General features: G+C 40.8%; 1 protein-coding gene across 4 annotated transcripts in view; it reads right to left on the bottom strand.

The window, feature by feature from the left end:
* Positions 1-18,834, bottom strand: part of magixb (MAGI family member, X-linked b) — a 76,852-nt gene that overhangs the window by 11,508 nt on the left and 46,510 nt on the right. For all 4 annotated transcript variants that reach the window (XM_077513347.1, XM_077513346.1, XM_077513348.1 and 1 more), the window contains exons 7-12: positions 15,978-16,042; positions 13,617-13,778; positions 9,468-9,957; positions 8,156-8,693; positions 6,317-6,380; positions 5,811-6,224 (exon numbers count right to left, since the gene is read on the bottom strand). In XM_077513347.1, the coding sequence (XP_077369473.1) occupies positions 5,811-6,224; positions 6,317-6,380; positions 8,156-8,693; positions 9,468-9,957; positions 13,617-13,778; positions 15,978-16,042 (1,733 nt within the window). The remainder of the gene's footprint in view (positions 1-5,810; positions 6,225-6,316; positions 6,381-8,155; positions 8,694-9,467; positions 9,958-13,616; positions 13,779-15,977; positions 16,043-18,834) is intronic.

The raw sequence follows: 18,834 nt of genomic DNA, 5'->3' as shown, positions 1-18,834 counted from the left end.
AATTCCACTGTCAGCCACTACTCTATTTTTGTTTGACATAAATTTAAAAGAAGAAGATTGAAAACTGGAAGAATTTCTGCCCAGCCAGTTTTTTTTTTCTTTTTTCTTACGATTATTGAACGTTGCATTACGGGAGCAACACAGAGCCGCCACTCCTCCTTTGGTTTCCTAAGCTGTCAAGACTGCGATGGAGGGGGGGGGGGGGGATTACTATATTCTGGTGCTTTATGATATGAATGACCCGATTTATCAGTTTTTTTTTGTGTGTTTTTTTTTGTGTGTTTTTTTTTCACGATATGAGCCACCGTTTGGGCAATTTTTTTGCTTTCATTTCCAAGTGGCAGATAGTGAACAATTCGTCAGAAAAGAAGCTTCAAGCTGCTTAACGCCTTTCCAAGTTTAAGTTTATTCTCAAACTAAATACAAAACGCAGTTGAATTCCACTTTGTGTATTTAAAACCACCACACAACTTTGCCATCTACTATCTGCTCTGCTCTGAGTCACTTACGGTAATTGTGAAACTCTTCTTAGCTGCTATCTTCATGACTGGATTATACTGCCCCTGTTGGCCAAGTTGCACATACCAGAAGAACTTTCAATTAATTAATCATGATTTACAAACTTTATTTGCCATGGAAGAAATTAAACTTGCATCTCAAAGCACTACTATAATTTAGTTCCATTCAAACATTTAAAAAAAAAAAAAAAAAACTGCACATTTGAGCTTTTATTGATCAGCATTTCCATTTTTGGCTGTAAGTGCCCTTCTATAAAAAATAAATAAATTGTCCCTCCAGCCGGCTGGAAACAGCTGGCCCCTCTCAGCCGTTGCCAGCAGTGTCCCTGTTTAACTTGTACAGCAGCATCAAGTATTCATTCAGATGAAGCACGAAGCCTTCCTCACACAATGGATAAAAATAGACAATTGAAAGGCTTCTCCACAAATCTAAATTGTCTTCACTTCACGTCATAGCTACAAAAAAAAAAACACACAAAAAAAACACATACAAGACCTCTATTTGTATTTTGAGCATCTTTGGTTTTCTGGGGGGGGGAAACCGCTCGGAATGATGGCATTTGTACAATGCTGAGAACACTCATTACACAAATCATCTTTCAGCAATGGAAATGAATTAATTAATTCTATCCAAAAATAAATAATTTCAATTTCCGTTTTACCAATTTGCCATTTATAAATACATATAATAATAAGTTAAAGTAATTGAATAGAATGTAAAGAATCAACAGTTTGTGCCTCATGAGAAACTAATTACAGCTCATTGTGTGTCTTGACCACCAGGTGGCAATATAATATTTAGGCAGACAAAGGAAGAGTTCCACATTTGCAGTTATATTAGTTGGTCTTCGCAGAGGATCAAGAATATGTGACTGTGAGTAGTTACATTTTCTGTATACATGTGTTTTGATGCACCTTTTGCTTTCAAATATGCATTGCTTAACGTATTATAACACTGCCGGCTGCCACATATATCATCGTTAACCAGTCTATGGCTTTTTACATTATGTGTTACCATTAAGCTAACAGACTTAAGGTAACTAACTGTAATTCTGTTTTTATGTTTAGTTTTAGAGCAGAGGTATCCTTTTTTTTTAAAGTTCTTTTTATTTCTTATTTTTTATTTTTAACCGTTTTAAACATGGTAAAACCAAACAACCAAAATCAGACCTTGACTTCAATAAACAGAAAGTGGAGGAATCCATTATTGCTTCTAAACCTGAATTATCTTGATTCTCCACAGTGTTAGACATAGAAATTCTGTTACTAGCTTAGCAGTAAATTCATCTTTGTATATCTAGAAATGTTTAGTAGTAGTAGTAGCTGTAGTGATAGTCCCCTTTGTTCACATTCCCCCACTTTTTTTGACAGCTACACTTCTTATGCTGCCAGCCCTTCTTTTTTTAATTTTAATAGCCATGATGTGAAATGTTATTTTAAGTGTATGTCGCGGACCGCCACAAAATGGACGGCGGGCCACAAATGGCCCGCGGGTCGTAGTATGAACACCACTGTTTTTAGCATAAAGTTTAGCAACCACTGCATTTAGAAATTGTCCATTATGTTGTCAGTAGTCTATAAAACACAACAAAAATGTAGTGAAAAAAAATAAATAAATAAAAAATTGTCAAACAAGTTAGAGAAACTGATTATTTTGCACCGGCCTCTTCATTTTTTTCTTAATTCAGAGGCCATGAGACGACATGTTCATTCTGGGTCTATAATCTGGGTGGCCCAGGCACAAATGGCAATCAGGTCAAAGCGGGCGCCAGGGCAGCTTTGAGAATAGTCTTCTTATCGCTTCTAATACGGCAGCGCAACATCAACCTCTGCCAAAGAACGCATTCCAAACCCATGCTCACGTGCACGCACACGGAGACAGATGTGCTGAGACAAAACGCACACACACACACCACCACACAGATGCAACCAAATGGGCATCTTCCTATCAAATTGTCTTCCCCTCCAGCATTCCATGTTCTCCTGTCCAGCGAATCCCCCCCCCCCCCCCCCATCCCCCCCTCCACCACAGCCAGCACGGTGACAACGTGCCGCACTGACCAGCGTCAGCACCGGCACCTTCCGCCATCATGAAAAAGCCACTGGATCTACGCAACCCGGTTCAGCTTGCTCACGCTTAAGCGCACGTCTGAGAGGACCGATCGCAAGCAGCATCTGTCGTATCTGTGAAACGCATTCATTTGGCAGCCCTGTACATTAACGGAAAGCCTGCATGACGTCACAGACCAAAATAACACTGAACCTTCTTTGGTATTTTCAGTATTTCTCTTTTTTTCTGCTAATACATGCTCTCAATTTGTATTTGAATCAAACACATACCTATAAATCACAGATTCAGAGAAACAGACCATTTTAAACTTTTTCCAGATTTGCATATACCATTCGCTTCCTTTCCCTTGATAAAGGCAAAAATAGAATTCAATGCATCTTAATTTCAAGCCTGTTGGTCACATCCATGTAAGCATGTGGACGCAACTTCCACATGGCAGGCAGTCAACACGTCTGACTGAGTCAACTTCACAATCTGCCGATCCAAACTAACAGCTGATGCACACAAGTGAATAAAAGGACAAACCGCTGCGGCAAAAAAAGCACCTGCAAGTCAAACACAAGAAAGGAGAAGCAAACCAAGCAAATGATTACGTTTCGACTCCTTCACGGTCCTCAGAGCCGACTGTAATCTCTCCAGCATGGCTCTTGGAAAAGTCGACGCTTCAAATATAAACAAACGAAGCTCCTCAGTTCCGTGTCATGATCTTGTCCAAGATGCCGATGTTCACATGCAAGCGGGAGCTCAAACGCAAGCTGTCCCGTCCGTACCACAGGAGGATTTCTCTTAAGCAGTCAGCCAGCGACGGAGAGAAGCGAGGTGGGAGGTGGGTGGGGAGGAAGGCTGAGTTTTAATCTTTTGAAAAACCAGACCGGACATTTTTACTGCAGAGCAAAGGTCTGGCGAGGGAGAGGGAGAGAGTGAGAAGAGCGAGGGGCGGTTGAACCAGAGAAGGTAATGTTGAGCGACAAGGATGACTTCATTCTGTGACATGACAGCAGAGAAACGAGGGAGACGGCGTACACAATGAATCCGCAACATCAATCTGGCCATGAAAAATATTGCAAACGTGCGTGTGAGTTGGCTTGGGCCGTAAAGCTAATTGAAGTGCATCATGGTGGAACAGAGGGCAGCCAAGGAAGACAAAGGATGTCCAGACGGGGCTCATACATCACAGGGATGCGCTTTACACTAAACAATCAAGGCGGCATAAGACACCTCCCACAACGGACATAAACTTGTCAGGTGAGAGCACACACAAAAGGTGCTGTCAAACCGTCTTAAGAAGAATATTTTGTGTGTCACACCTTAGACTTGAAAACGCCAGCAAATTTTTAGTCGTGTTTAAATGGACAGTGTTTTACATTGTGCCATCTAGTGGTGAACAAATAAAATGCAACATTTTTTAAGCACACAAACAAACTACGGTGCATCAGAGATACCAGACTTAGTAAGGCTATCACCAATTACAGAGAGTCCTCGAGTTAAGGTGCACGCAACCTAAGGCGTTTCGACTTTACAACGGTTACGCCCGGTCCGCCATTTTGGCCGCATCCCCCATTTTGGCTCCTCGTCCGCCATACAGCCCGCAGTGTTTTCCCCTCGTCCACTATTTAGCCCTTAGCTAGTGCTAGCGCTTGTGCACTTGTGGGAGTATCTTTGGCTTTTTCACCCTCTTTTACCACATTATAGCCTCCCCCTTCTTTTCCATCCACCTCTAAGCAGTAATGGTATGCAAATTATTTTGATGTAAATATTGACATTAATGGGGAAATTCGACTTAATCGCTAGCATAGGAACGGAACTCCAACGCAACTCAAGGACTCCTTGTATTACCAATTATTATTTGGCGTGAGCGAGCTAGCCAGCAGGAGCGGCGAGCAAGAGTGTCTAGCAAGAATTCGCTAGAGCAAATAACAAGAGGAGCTAGCAATAACTAGCAGGCGTGGCTAACAAGAGCAGGAGAAGCTTGCGAGAGCGAATCAGAGGGAGCCTGAATCATGAGACTCAGCAATGACCACCTGAAGCCGTCAGCTGAGCCAACTACATTCGTGAAGTTCTAGCAGGAAGAAGGCAGCGAAATGTGTCAGCCTCCTGTAAGGCGCAGCGCAACCTATGCAATATAAGTAGCGATTACTAGAACTATGATTATATAACAAAAAAAATGTATGTTCATGTGATCAACATTTTTTTTAAAGGGATACTGTACTTATTTAGCCATTTTTGGGAGTCAAACAATCTTTTTCCTATCATAGATTTGATATTTTATTTTTCATGTACAATTAGTACCTTTAAAAACACATTTTGCAACTTGCTGTCGACTGAAAATGACATCACAAGGGCTCAGGTAACCAATCACAGCTCAGCTTGTGAATTTCACATGACCAAACCTAGAAAACAGATGAGCTGTGATTGGTTACCTGAGCCCTTGTGATGTCATTTGCAGTCGACAGCAAGTTGCAAAATGTGTTTTTAAAGGTACTAATTATACGTGAAAAATGATGAAAGTATCAAATTAATAATGGACAAAATATTAACTTTTTATTGCTATAATGGGCTAAATAAGTGAAGTATCCCTTTAATATTACTGAAATTAATAGTGGGTTTTTAAAATTAATGAATTATTAGTTCACCACTAGATGCCCCCAAATAATACACTCTGTCCCTTTAAAAATGTTAAACGTATCGTTGAATTTTCTCTTTGTTGTTTTGTTTGATCAAACGTGTTCTAAATCGTATACGTTCCATTTTCTTAATTAATACCAATAAAAAGAATTTGAAGTTTTTTACTTGTCAACTACTATTCCAAATTATCAAGAATCACAAGGATATGACGTATAGTATCATTTTTGTCACCTTCATGTCATGTTTACTTAAGTTGCAGTTGAGCAACTAAAGCAATACTTTGCAATAGGCACGTTGCATATGAATTTCTTTAATTATGTGTGCAATGGTCCCAAACTTAAGTCAGTTTCTGTTTTTTTTTATGCACTGAGTCAGCAGTAACACTAATCCACAATCTAAAATCCATTCAAATAAAAAGATCTGAGATGCAAACAGCGATATAGTGAGGTACAATTTGTTAACTAATGTGCCTGTGTGAGCTTTCTGCGGCTTCTTGCATTCCAAAAACTGCTGTTAGCCTGCACTTTTGTGGGGCTGTTCACAAGGACAATCCAAATGTGACTTCAAACATTTATCACCAAAGAGATGTCACTAACCTTTGGTGTTCTCCAGATCCTGAGAGGCGATGACAAAGCCGAAACCCTCCCCTGGTTTTCTCTTCAGCTCCACATCAAACCCTCTCAGAGGTTGGGCCCTCTCGTCTTCTCGCGTTTCCAGGCCTGAATTGACTTCTGCGAGTCTGCCGGCGTAATCCTCCAGACCTGTGCTGATCCAGTCTTTGGGTTCCATGGTCAGAGTGACCGGAATGGACTCCAAGAAGCTGGTGCTCTGGATCAGCAAGGAACCCGTCGGGACAGGGGAAGGCGGGGAGCTGAATGTCGTATGGGGGACGGGTAAGGCATCATTGAGGAGGGCCACGTTTTCTGAGCCACCGGGTGGGGGAGGGGGGCGGAGCAGAGGCGGGGGGAGTCTTCCAATGGAGCCGGGGGAGATGGATGATTGATAGATGCCTGATGAAGACGGTGAGAGACGGAAAACAGGAAGACATAAAAAACGGAAGACGCAAAAGACTTTAATCAAATGTAATGTTTCAGGATTTTACCTCCCCTGTACACCAACAGGGTGACTTCTCCCTGCTTGGTGTGCTCCTGAAGAATTGTTTGTACCTGTACAAAACAAAACGGTATTTTAGATATTCACAGATAAACTGTACGAGAGCCGCCCCCGCGCCAAGCCGTTGAAAAACAGACTTGACAAATAGTGAACTGTTGTATTGACGAATATCAGAATCCACGGCAGTGAATGATGAGTTCAGTAGAAGCACAGATGCAAAAAGACTTTGGTTAAAATCGAAGTACTGATCCATTCAACTCCTGCAGTAAAATTTAAAATACAGGCTCTGAAATTCAAACAAGTACAAATTAAAACACAAACTTGACTTTGTTGTTGTTTATATAGAGTACCTATTATACAGTACCTGTTCTGATGACTTGGCAAAGCTGTAAAAAAATGCACACAAAATAGCTTGCCTCTTTTTTTTTTAAATGTACATAAAACATAAATGGAAAAAAAAATCTTATGTTAAACAACATGCAACATAACATGATGTTTTTTTTCTTAGTGTGAAGGTAAGTTAAAATTAAAGGGATACTTGACTCATTGAGCCATTTTCAGCAGTAAAAAGTTAATAATTTATCTATAATTAATGTGGTCATTATTTTTCATTTACAATTAGTACCTTTTAAAAAGTAATTTTTCTACTTGCTGTCGACTGATGATGACGACATCACCTGTGCTGAGGAAGTAGGTAATGATCAATCATGGCTCAGTTTACTGAATGAATTTGATAACTTCATTATTTTTCATGTACAATTAATACCTTTAAAAAGTAATTTTTCTACTTGCTGTCGACTGATGATGACGACATCACCTGTGCTGAGGAAGTAGGTAATGATCAATCATGGCTCAGTTTACTGACCACACACAGAAAACATGTGAGCCATGATTCGCTACTTCCTCAGCACAGGTGATGTCGTCATCAGTCGACAGCAAGTAGAAAAATTACTTTTTAAAGGTATTAATTGTACATGAAAAATAATGAAGTTATCAAATTCATTCTGGACAAAATATTAACTTTTCACTGCTGAAAATGGTTTAATGAGTCAAGTATCCCTTTGAATTGCAAAAGCGTAGGATTCACTTCTACTTTGACACCTTTACACAAGTACAGTCGCTTCACTTCTCAAGTACGGAGCACGTACTTTTGCCACCTCCTTTCGAGAGAAATTACATGGAAATGTGGAAAAGCTGACGGGGCTGACCTGAAATGCTGTGGAATTCATTGTGGAATTATATCAACAATCTAGATTGATTTGGTAAAAAAAAAAGTCTTAATTTGGGGATCTTATTTTCAAAGTTTGGGGATTTGGGAAATGGGAATAGCTCACAAATTGCCTTGAATGAGCTGAAAAGTTTGAATGGTATGAATCAGTCAAGAAATGTGAAAGAGGGAGGGAATGAGGGGAATATCACTTACATTTTAATTTTATTTTGAAAATACTGAAAAGATTTGTGGGAACCAAGTTGATTTTAATCAGCTCAACGTGTTCATGTGGTATTTGAATCGGTTAGGGAGTGTGGAAGGAGAAGGGAATCTTTTAGAATATTTCTTCAGAGAAATTGTGGAAAATGTAGAATTGTGGATATAAAATGTTGGAAATATTTCCCAAGGTGATTTGAATGTGCTGAACATTTTGAATTTGGAATGGTAATAACGAGGAACTTTTTTGCTGACTTTTTCACTAGGAATAAATGGGAGTTTTTTGGGTAAAAAAAAAAAAAAAGTAGAATTGTGGGAAATTTTGAAACATCAAAATGTATTACCTCAGCTGGTGGGATTTTTTTTTTTTTTAAATTAGTTGTTACTTCAAGCGTTTCCTACCTGAGCAAGGCTGAGACTCTGCACGTCAGCGCCGTTTATTTTGACAATAGCATCCCCTGGCTGCAGAGTGTTGCACTGCTTCCTGTCCCACACTCTCCTGACGACGGTCATCCGGGCCCCCGGCCCACCGGCCATCATACTGAAACCCAGACCTCTGTCCACTTCAGTCTGCGCCAGTGCCACTGGCACCAACTCGCCTCCGACCAACCCGCCGACGCCCGAGCTCGCCATCTTGCTGGGACTGGCTGTCGGGCTGCTGTTGTCGTGGAAACCGTTCAAGACGCGGTGGCGGGGGCTCTCTGGCGTAGGAGGGGGTCGGAGGTGAGAGGACTGCGGTCTGAAGAGGCGCGCGTGAGCGCTACGGGGCCCGCCCGGGGACGACGAGGGCCTCTTGGACGACTGAGGCAGCGGCAGGCGGGACACGGGCAGCGTGCAAGTGGATAGGTCGCTCTCGGATGACTTGATGGATGCGCCGTAACGGAACGCATGCTGGGGGGTTGACAGCGAGTTGTTGTTGTGATTACGAATCATTGATGCCCTGACCAGGAAAAAGAAAGAAAGGTTAGTGGGAAATTGGTCTTATCTTAACCATGGTATTATTATTGTTTTGGAATTTTTCATTGTGTTAATTTTGAATTTGTTTTGAGTCTTGTTTTTTTTTTTTTAGATGGTTTTAATTAGTTTTCAGGGTGTTCTGTTTTTATTAGTTTTAGTTAGTTTCGGTATTAGTTTTAGTTTTTTTTTTATGTGTATTATTGTTCAGTATTAAAAAAAAAAAAAACACCATAGGAGCGAAGTCATCTCTGTGTGACACTTTCAAACGTCCTTTTTCCAGTGGGCTGCAGGTGGAGGAGTGGAACTGTCACTTGCCGGGTGGCGTGGGTTCACCGTGAGTACGTTCCGTGTATACAAGGATTGTTATGCGAATAAAGTGTTTAAATCTTATTTGTGTCTGCGTTCTTAGGATCCAATTCCAGAGCTTAACAGTTTAAAAAATGGATTTTCCAATTGTTGGAACTACAGTATGCCCACGTCAGGACTGGTTTGTTTCATAATGAACCATCCATCCATTAACCGAAATGCCTGAATTTTTTAAAATTCAATTTAATCTCAAATTTCCAGTTTAAGGGAAGCAAAGCAGGCATTTGAGGATGAGAGCTATGACCTACATGCCAGCAGTTCCTAAGGACTTTAATTTATTTCATAATAGTTGATGTTAAAGTTTGCTCAATGACAAAAGTAAATTGACAAGATCAATGATAAACAATGTCCTACATTAATTTTTGTGTGCGTCCTCGATCCCGTTATGTACCTGTGTGAACCGATAGCAGAGACGACCTCGCTGTCACTCTGGCTGGCCAGCGTCGGGTCAAGAGACTGCAGTCGGGCTAAAGCTCTCAGGGAACGAGGTGGGCGCATAAGTGGCGACGAGGCGCCGTTGCTCAAACTGGAGCGTCTCAGCGACGACTGTCTGCTGGCGTTTCCGTTGGCGTCGAGGACCGCGCCGGGTTCCACGTAATCGCCGTGGAGCCCATTCAAGTGGCGGCTGTGGGGGGTAGGCGTCGGGCGGCGAGGCAGATGGTGACGAGGCTCAGGCTGCGAGGTGGTAGCGAGTAGGACGGGGTCGTCGCTGTCAAGCAGGTGCTCTTTGGGGCACCCGTCGGGGTTGTAGAGCATGGGGTAGCCTCTTCGGACGGCGATATCCACACCGTGGCCCGCCGGGACCGACTTGAGCATCTCCACCACCTTTTTGTGGGACACTCCCAACACGCAAACGTCATTGACGTACACCAGAATGTCAGCTGTTAAAGCACAAAGATACATATTCAAAAGGTCATTTTGTACAAATAGCAACAGTATTTGTGAATATTTAAATCTATCTATTCATAAAATAGTACTACAACCAGTATTCTAATTTGCAATACACCTTGTTACAATGCCACCTCTAAGTAGATTATAGTTCATCCATATTTTATTACCTTCCAATGTATCACTGACCTATTATCATAATAGCTCCTCCTCTCATTTATTAAACAATGCAACTTAAACTCTTATTTTCCCGTACCAGTGAACTATTCATATAGTGTTTGTAGTTCGATCAAATTACCTATGACAACAATATTATAGTCCGGCTACAACTAATTCAAAACTCTGTGTTTAACCTAGACTCTCCACTTCCTTATAGCTCTCCAGAATATATATTTTTTAATATTTAGGGATTTTTGAACTGCTTTGGACTTTGTTGAAGTTCCCCATTTAGTTTGTTCCATGTTGCAGTTGGTAGCACACGCAAAAAAACCCAAAACAAAACAAACAAAAAAAAAACATAAAAGTCCTCCCTCTCTTTAAAAACACATGACTTGCAGATTAGGTCTGACTGTACAGTTTAATGGACAATGGACTTTAGATCAAAGGAATGGCTGGTTTGTGTGGTGAATAAATCCATCATGGACTATTCTCTTGGCTTCTTTTTTTTTTTTTTTTTTTAATAAGAACAGTGGTTGTAGAATATTTTACGTATTTTCCTTAGAACTCTGAACAGTAATTTAAATATGGTAACAGTAGAGAACAGAACCGAATGTGAAGTGATTTCTCACCTAGTGCAGTGATTTCTGACCTAGTGCATGTTTTGCTTTTGCCAGGATATAAATACTGCTTGATTGTTGTACAATATATGTGAGGTTTCCAGCTGATTTGTTTCACCAAGGAATTTGATTTTAATTACCCTTTCTTCTTTAAATTAATTAAATAGAATGTAAAGAATGGAACCATTTTTATCGCACTTTTTGCTTAAATGAAATGGATATTGTGCTGTTCCTTCTTGTGTGTGCACCTTGGCCACTTTGGGGGTAGTACTGTACAAAGCAGACATACTGTATGTATGTACATGGAGCCAACTGTCACACAGATGCTATCCGTTACTGGCTAACGATTACCTTTTAAGTATGCTCCACATATTCTCCCCAGAACTCTAAAAAGTAATTTAAATATGATAACAGTAGACAGGCTAACCGTTAGCGCATCAATGGTATTTCCATTACGTGTTAACATTAACATTAAGCTAGCAGACGAGTAGCTCAGCCATGAGGTTGTTTAAAGTACACAAAGTGTAATTCTCTCTTTTATTTTCACTTTTAGAGTAAACTTGATATGGGAGCCGCAAAAAAAACAGCTTGAAGTCTCTTTTTTTGAAGAATTGTTCTGTAATTCTCTCTGCTCAAGTGCTACTTGTAAAGTGAAATGAGTTCATTCAGCTCTCATATTTTAAGCGCTTCTCTAGTCATCCAAAGCAAAAAATAAAAATCATGAAACCTATGTATCGTATCACAAAAACTCCAAAATCAGGTCACACATATCTGAAAGCACCACTGTACTTGTTTTGTAAATCACATCTCACATCTGTGTCAAGATACCCTCTGACCTCTGTATGACTTACAGTACAAGAGGTCAATGTATTTATTTTTGTTTAAAGGGGGAATCCTGGTCATTTAAAATGGAAATACTTAAATAAAAAAATAAAAAATAAAAAAAAAACTTGAGGGGAAACTGCTGAGGGTCAGAAGCTGAAATGTCAAACCTATCTTAAATTTAACATGAAAATTCAAATATAACACATTGTCGTTTTCTCAGATTTGATAGTGATGTAACTGTCCCATTATGTTACACTTATACACAATCTTATTACATTTTCCCCTAGACTCCGGAAGAGGGAAATTAACTTTGCAGATGTCTCGTTGAGCTGGAGTGCGCCTGTTGAAGAGCGTCACGACTAAATAGGCTGGCGCCTTTTGGTATTTTGCGTGGGTGTGGACAATCCAAGCGACTAATCCTGAAACGCAGCCTATTAACTCGTATCGACTCCATCGCTCCCAACAGGCAGCCTGCAGTCTGCTTCCCTTCAGCGCTGATAGCAACTTGTTCAGACATTTCTGTGCCAGCGTGTTGACGTACATCGGTGAGTGAATGTTGCATATGCGCACGATATGATTGCCAGATTACAGTGTGCTATCCAGGGGGATTAATGATTTATTATGATATACACTTGCTGCAGGAGATCAGCAATTTTCAGTATAATCCCAAAGAGTTTGGACAGAGCAACCAAGAGAGAAAATGTTTCATGGTCTCCTGACTCCTTACGGTGCATAGTCTGCTGTTTGTGTGCCATGAGAAGATCATCAGGAATGTGTCATGTTTTGGTTTTGTGGGTTGGGATTTTGTTTTCTTTTGGTGTTTTTCGGGTGTGTTCGTCTGTGGTTGGTGTTTTTGTCATGTATTCCTGGTTTCTTCCCTTGTCTCATTATGTCTAACCACGTCCAAATGAGTCTTTCCTTCCCAGTGTGTGACCAATTAGTGCCCTCAGCCACTTGTTTTTCCCCCAGGTGTGTCTCTTTAGGTCATTAGTGTTGGTGTATTTAGTCTGTTGTGTTTGTCCAATCGGTGTGGGTTGCATTGCTGGTGTTACGTGGGTCATACTGTGTGTATATCGTCTGGTAAGACTTGAGTCGAGTCGAGTCGAGTCGAGCGTTGCCGCCGCGTCGCCACGCCACGCCACGCCACGTCACGTCACGTCACATGGAATGGTAATGAAGTCAAGTTCAGTCAAGTCATGTCAAGGCAAGTCAAGTGCAGTTCTGTCACGTCAAGTCCAGTTTGGTCACGTCACGTCAAGTCCAGTTCTGTCACGTCACGTCAAGTCCAGTCACGTCACGTCACCTCAAGTAGAGTTCGGTCACGACAAGTCAAGTCCGGTCATGTCGTTGTCAAGTCAAGTCAAGTCCGGTCACGTCACGTCAAGTCACGTCAAGTCCAGTTCGGTCACGACAAGTCAGGTGCGGTCAAGTCCAGTTCGGTCACGACAAGTCAAGTCCAGTCAAGTCAAGTCAAGTCAAGTCCAGTCACGTCACGTCAAGTCCAGTTCGGTCACGACAAGTCAGGTCCGGTCAAGTCCAGTTCGGTCACGACAAGTCAGGTCCGGTCAAGTCCAGTTCGGTCACGACAAGTCAAGTCCAGTCAAGTCAAGTCAAGTCAAGTCAAGTCAAGTCAAGTCAAGTCACGCCACGCCACGCCACGCCACGCCACGTCACGTCGAGGAGTCGAACGTCATGAGTAGTTATGTTTGTTTGGTGGAATACAGTCATGTGACGGGAAGTCTCTCAGAAGGATGAAAGTGGCGAGTAGAATGAAAATCAGTACAACGAAGTAAAAGTTCTGTTTCTAAAAGACAATACTTTAAAACTACTCATACAATTATAATTTAACCAAAAAGCTGATTAGATATTTGATAAAGGAAACGTAAGTCATTACTTCCCACCTCTGCACAGAACAGCAAGTCACGATAGCCCAGAAGTGCGATGGTCGAGTAGAGCTGCGCCGCATCACACACAACTTTCACGTTTCAGTGTGATGCCTCACAGTTCTGCACGGGCTACCTAATCACGCGTCTAGCTGAGCGTACAGTCACCTGTCTTGAGGGCCGAGGGTCCGCTTGAAGTCACACTATAGACCTGAAGGAACTCCCTTGGCTTACTGCCTCCAACAATGTTGAAGCCAAAGCCCTTGGAGCCCTTGATCAAATGTGTGCGCACAAGAAAACCCTGAAGCTCCTCTGGGTACTCGGTGAACCCTGGAAAAAAAGACAAAATAAGACAGTGAGATAGCGTGGACGTTTACCTCTGAGGGACGTCAATCATAAAAAGGTCCGAGGGACGGCCGCAAAAGCGCAGTACAACACTTTCAGTTGTGTTTGTGCGACTTAATGGTTGTTGACAGGTTTGAAGAGTGAGGGAGGAGAGAGAGTCAAAGTGCGCCAGATGGCACTTTCCCAAAATAGTTGACTAAGTTGACATGCACATAAACTGAGCCCATCCATCTATTTTCCATTGCACTTATCCTCATTAAGGTCGGGGCCGATCTGGAGACGATCCCAGTTAAATTTGGGCGAGAAGTGCCGTGCTCCTTGAACTGGTCACGAGTCAATCGCAGCACAGACAAACAAATAGGCATTCAAAGTCACATTTATTCCTATGAATGGGAATCGAAAACCGGCTCTATTCGAGAATAATTTGATTGCTTGGAATTGTCTGTTTGCTCCAGGATTCCACCTCGTGAATCATGAACGGGGCTCTAAACACAATTTGAATATAATACAAAGATATTCAAAAACAATAAACTGAGTCAGCGCTAACGCGCGCGAAATAACAAAAATATTGTAAAAAGTAGGCGAGCCTATACCTCTCCTCCTCTGTTTAACTCATTCAAACCCAAACATGTGTATTTACGGTTTTTAATGCTTTTTCCTTCACTCCCAAAAACATATTTACATGTTTTTATGTGAGCGCTTTTTTTTGTTTGTTTTTTAAATGCAAGAGCAAACAGACGGCTTTGATGCTGCTTCTGACATGAAGAGGTGGCTTAAAGCAATGGTAGTATTACAAAAGAAATGGCCAGCAGGTGGCAGCAGAATATACAAGATCAGCCAGGGCCATGTGTTTTTACCAGGAATGTAAATGTTGCTGAATCTTAGCTGTAGTCTAATGCTAATTGCTGCAAAACAGGAACAGATACAAATATACTTTTTTTTCCTGATGAAAGAAGAGACTCTAATCTCTCTTTTGGTAGGTTCCATGTTTTTAGGTAATTAAAATATTGCAAAATGCAAAATCAGTCAAAATCCAGTAAAATAGCGAAGGGGATTGCTTCAGTGAAAATGTCTGAGAGTGAATGAGTTAAAGTGGAAGTCAACCTGAAACATTTCTTAACAATATAATGTTATATGTGACCTTACTAGTCGAAACATGACATTTTGATTAATTTTACATTTGTGGAATATGAGTTATTAAGCAAAATCCAGCCATATTATCTATCTTAGTGGGCGGCCATTTTGCTATGTGCGGTCGACTGAAGATGACATCAATGTTTCAGAGCTCAGGCAATGACCAATCACCCGTTTTCTGAAGCTGTGCTCTGATTGGTTGTTACCTGAGACTGGATTTTGCTGCTTAACTCATATTAAACTAAAGCAATATTAACCAGATGCCATATTTAGACTAGTGGGGCTGCATAGAACATATTAAAAAAAATAGGGGGTTGACTTCCTCTTTAAAGTAAAGAAATCTTGGGGGTTTTCCCCCCCAAAAAAACATGAACATCTGACAATATTAATCAATAATCATGTCCAAATATGTACATTATAAAATGAACTTCAAACTGTTACTTTCTGTAGGTATAAAAAGCAGGATTAAAGAGGATTTGACATTCAATAATCACCAGCAAAAATCAGGCTGAGCTTGAAATATTTCTGACTTTCAGTCTTCTGTCAAATTTAGTACCATACAAATAAGTGTGTCGCCATGTAGTGGCCGACAGTCGCATTACACCACAAATAAATGGGAGGCAGAAAAAGCAGTTGTAAATTACACCAAAAAAATCTGCAAAACGATGGAGAGAAGCACTGTACTGTATCTCCAAATTTAGTCATTTTAAATTTCATTGAAAATTTATCTGAAACATTGAGGAAATTTACGAGAAATGTTTTCCCATTTTATGCAACCAGTCATGTGATTTATGTCATGAAATAATGCGCCAACCGTGCCGCCAGCCTCGAGCCAACACTCGAGCCTGGCGCCGTGCCACGGACGCCGGCTTTCGGCCTTAATCACTCAGCCGTCCCGGTTCAGCCAAAAGCTCTTTCCATCTCATTTGACTTCAACCAGCTGGCTGTGGCTGTTATTTCCGTACTTGACAAATACGTTGCGTCGTTTAGGTTGCTCCCGATAATAATGTGCACAAATGGCAAAGGAAAGAAAGGCACAAAGAGGCTCACATTCGTTTTTGTAGAGCGACTCCCTACTCGGTGCTCGAGGACTCTGCCAGCTGGTCCTCTTGTGGCTTTTGGAGACAAAAGGAAAGTAAAAGAAAAAGAGCATCGTTACACTGGATGCACGCAAGACACACAAGCGCCTGTTAAGATGCATTTGCCTCCACCTCCGATAAACATTATTGAAGTGAAGGGTGAGTACAAAAAAACCTCTGGAGAGCATTAAAAGAGAGTGGTTTGGGGATATTGACCATCGTTCCAATTTTAGTATATCTGTGAATAAAAGCTCTTAAATGACTATTTGTACTGTGATGCCTTGAGATACGAGCTGAATTTGTTCACAATTGAAAACCCTCATACAATGTGTAACTCAAATCATCTTCCCACATTGAAATGAATGAAAATGAGTTTCAGCCTCACCACCCCCCCAAAAATAAGTGTTATTTCTATAAAGAAAAATAGTATTCTGTAACTTTGCACTTTACAAAAACAATGCAATAATGGCATAATTAAATAGAATGTAAAGCTATTAAATAATTGCCACATTGTTTGCTTTAATTCTATAGAAATTGTGCCTCTTCTTCTTGTGAGTGTACCTTGGCCACCTGGGGGCAGCATAAAACAGGCATATGGATATACTGTGTATTGCACACGTCTCAGCTTCTCAGTAAGCTGCAGTAAAATTGTTGTTCTTCGCAGAGGATAAAAAAATATATTATTGAAGAATTTGGAGCCCTAAACAGTTAACTCAAATTCCATAGTGGTACTTTGCGCTGTGTTTGCCAATTTTGCACATACCCGTGAGACAGTTTTATTGATTATTGTAGCTTCAGCTCGATACATAATTGTATAACTGTCGTCGATCAATATTCCACAGCACTAGATACTCTCAAGTACTCAAGGATTTTCTTCATCATTGAATATTCGGTTAAAAGATTATAACACTGCCAAAACATGCTATTTGTGAGTCTGTCTATGGGCGTTTGTTAGCATTAAGCTAAACGGGCTTATCTAAAGCAAAGTCAGGTTTTTTTTTTTGTTTGTTTTTTAACTATAATGTGGAATTTTTTGCTTTTTGTGTTTAGTTTTAGAGTAAACGCCAAGAGGAGGCGGCATTAAAAGGCTTGAAGCTTGTTTTTTTTAACAGTTTTATCGTAGTTTTTGCAAAAAAAATAAAAATAAAAAATGGCTGGATGATGGCTCGTATATATATATATATATATATATATATATATATATATATATATATATATATATATATATATATACATATGCATTAAAAAAAAACATCATCATCAACAAGCATCATGATATATAGGGATGGGCAAATACCGATACCAGGTATCGGTATCGGGCCGATACCAGCCTTTTTTCAAGTACAGTGTTCCCTCGTTTTCCGCTGGGGTTAGGTTCCAAAAAATACCTGCAATAAATGAAATTCGCGAAGTAGTTAGCTTTATGTTTTACAACTCTTATAAATGTTTTAAGGCTCAAAAATCCCCGACCACACAATTTATACACTTTTCTCATAGAGGCATTTACATGTTCTCCCATTTCTCTCTTGTTCAAACATTGATAATGTTCAAAACTTCATAAATTTTTATAAAATGGGTATATTACTGTAAAAAAAATATGCAAAATGGCACTTAAAAAAAATCCGCGATACAGCGAGACCGTGAAAAGTGAACCGCGTTATAGCGAGGGAAGACTGTACTCGAGAACTCGTGACGCAGACGAGTACAAGCGACCGATGGCAGAGGGGGAAGATGTTAAGTGAGTCCTCCTTGCCTGTAACTGGCGCTAGCTTGCAGCAGTTTTTCACTAAAACTTCACCGGTTTGGAAATACTTCAAAATTGTGAACATTAAACTAAAAGAGCCTTTTTGTGTTTTATTTTGAACATTAAGACTATTGAAGAGTGACTGTGCTGTTTTTTTTTGTCAAAATGAAAGGAAATACAGTGATACCTCGGCTCACGAACTTAATTGGTTCCCAGAGAGTGTGTGTAAGCCGAAAAGTTCTTCTTCCGAACATTTATTTCCCATAAGAAACCATTAAAATGAGAATAATCCGTTCCCAGGTCCCTATAAAACATAATTTTCTACTAAATAAGCCTTAAAACTACACAAAAATACACCTTATTTTATGTATAATAAATGTGCTATTGTATTGTATTTAAAGAAATAAATTGTACTGTATAATAAAGTCGTTTTATTTTACTTTGTGATGGTAGTTCTTAAGGATAGTAGCAATGGTAGACTTACTTCATTCGCGAGCGTTTCACCGCGTAGAGTGTTTATGGAACGGTTGCGGCTCATTCGCACTTTCGTGCTCACCGGAGCGGAGGAGGTGTGTCCCTTGGTGAACGCATTTTAGCGAGTCAACAAAAAGTGAGCACCGCCAACTACTTTCACCTCTTTCCTGGGACTAAACAGCCGTGGCACGATTTTCTCCTTTTTTGAGGTACGTGATGGCACTTTCGCTTTTTTTTAGTGGCGCGAACTCCATTGACTACAATGCAAACGCGCCGCCGAATCGCCGTCCCTCGCTGGTAAGCATTAGGCTTAACACTAGCCTGTGGTGGGGTCTTTTTCGGTCCCATAATAGCAAAAGTACACTCAAAATGTCTATCAAACACAAACCGCGTCCGCACTAAAAGAAAGGGGGTGACAAACTGGGACGCCGTGAGCGTGCGTCAGCTTCTCGTGGCCGCCACCATGGTGCTGTTCGACCGCGTGGTTTGGTTCGTCCGCCGAAAAGTAGTTCGTCAGCAGAGACTAAATTCTCGCGAATTTAATGTTCGTGAGGCGAAAAGTTCGTGAGCTAAAGCGTTCGTCAGCCGAGGTATCACTGTATATTTGTTT

This window comes from Festucalex cinctus, chromosome 2, assembly GCF_051991245.1.
Source record: "Festucalex cinctus isolate MCC-2025b chromosome 2, RoL_Fcin_1.0, whole genome shotgun sequence".
Classification (NCBI taxonomy): Eukaryota; Metazoa; Chordata; class Actinopteri; order Syngnathiformes; family Syngnathidae; genus Festucalex; species Festucalex cinctus.
The sequence above is the reverse complement of the archived record's forward strand: the minus strand, read 5'-3'. Positions and strand labels throughout refer to the sequence as shown.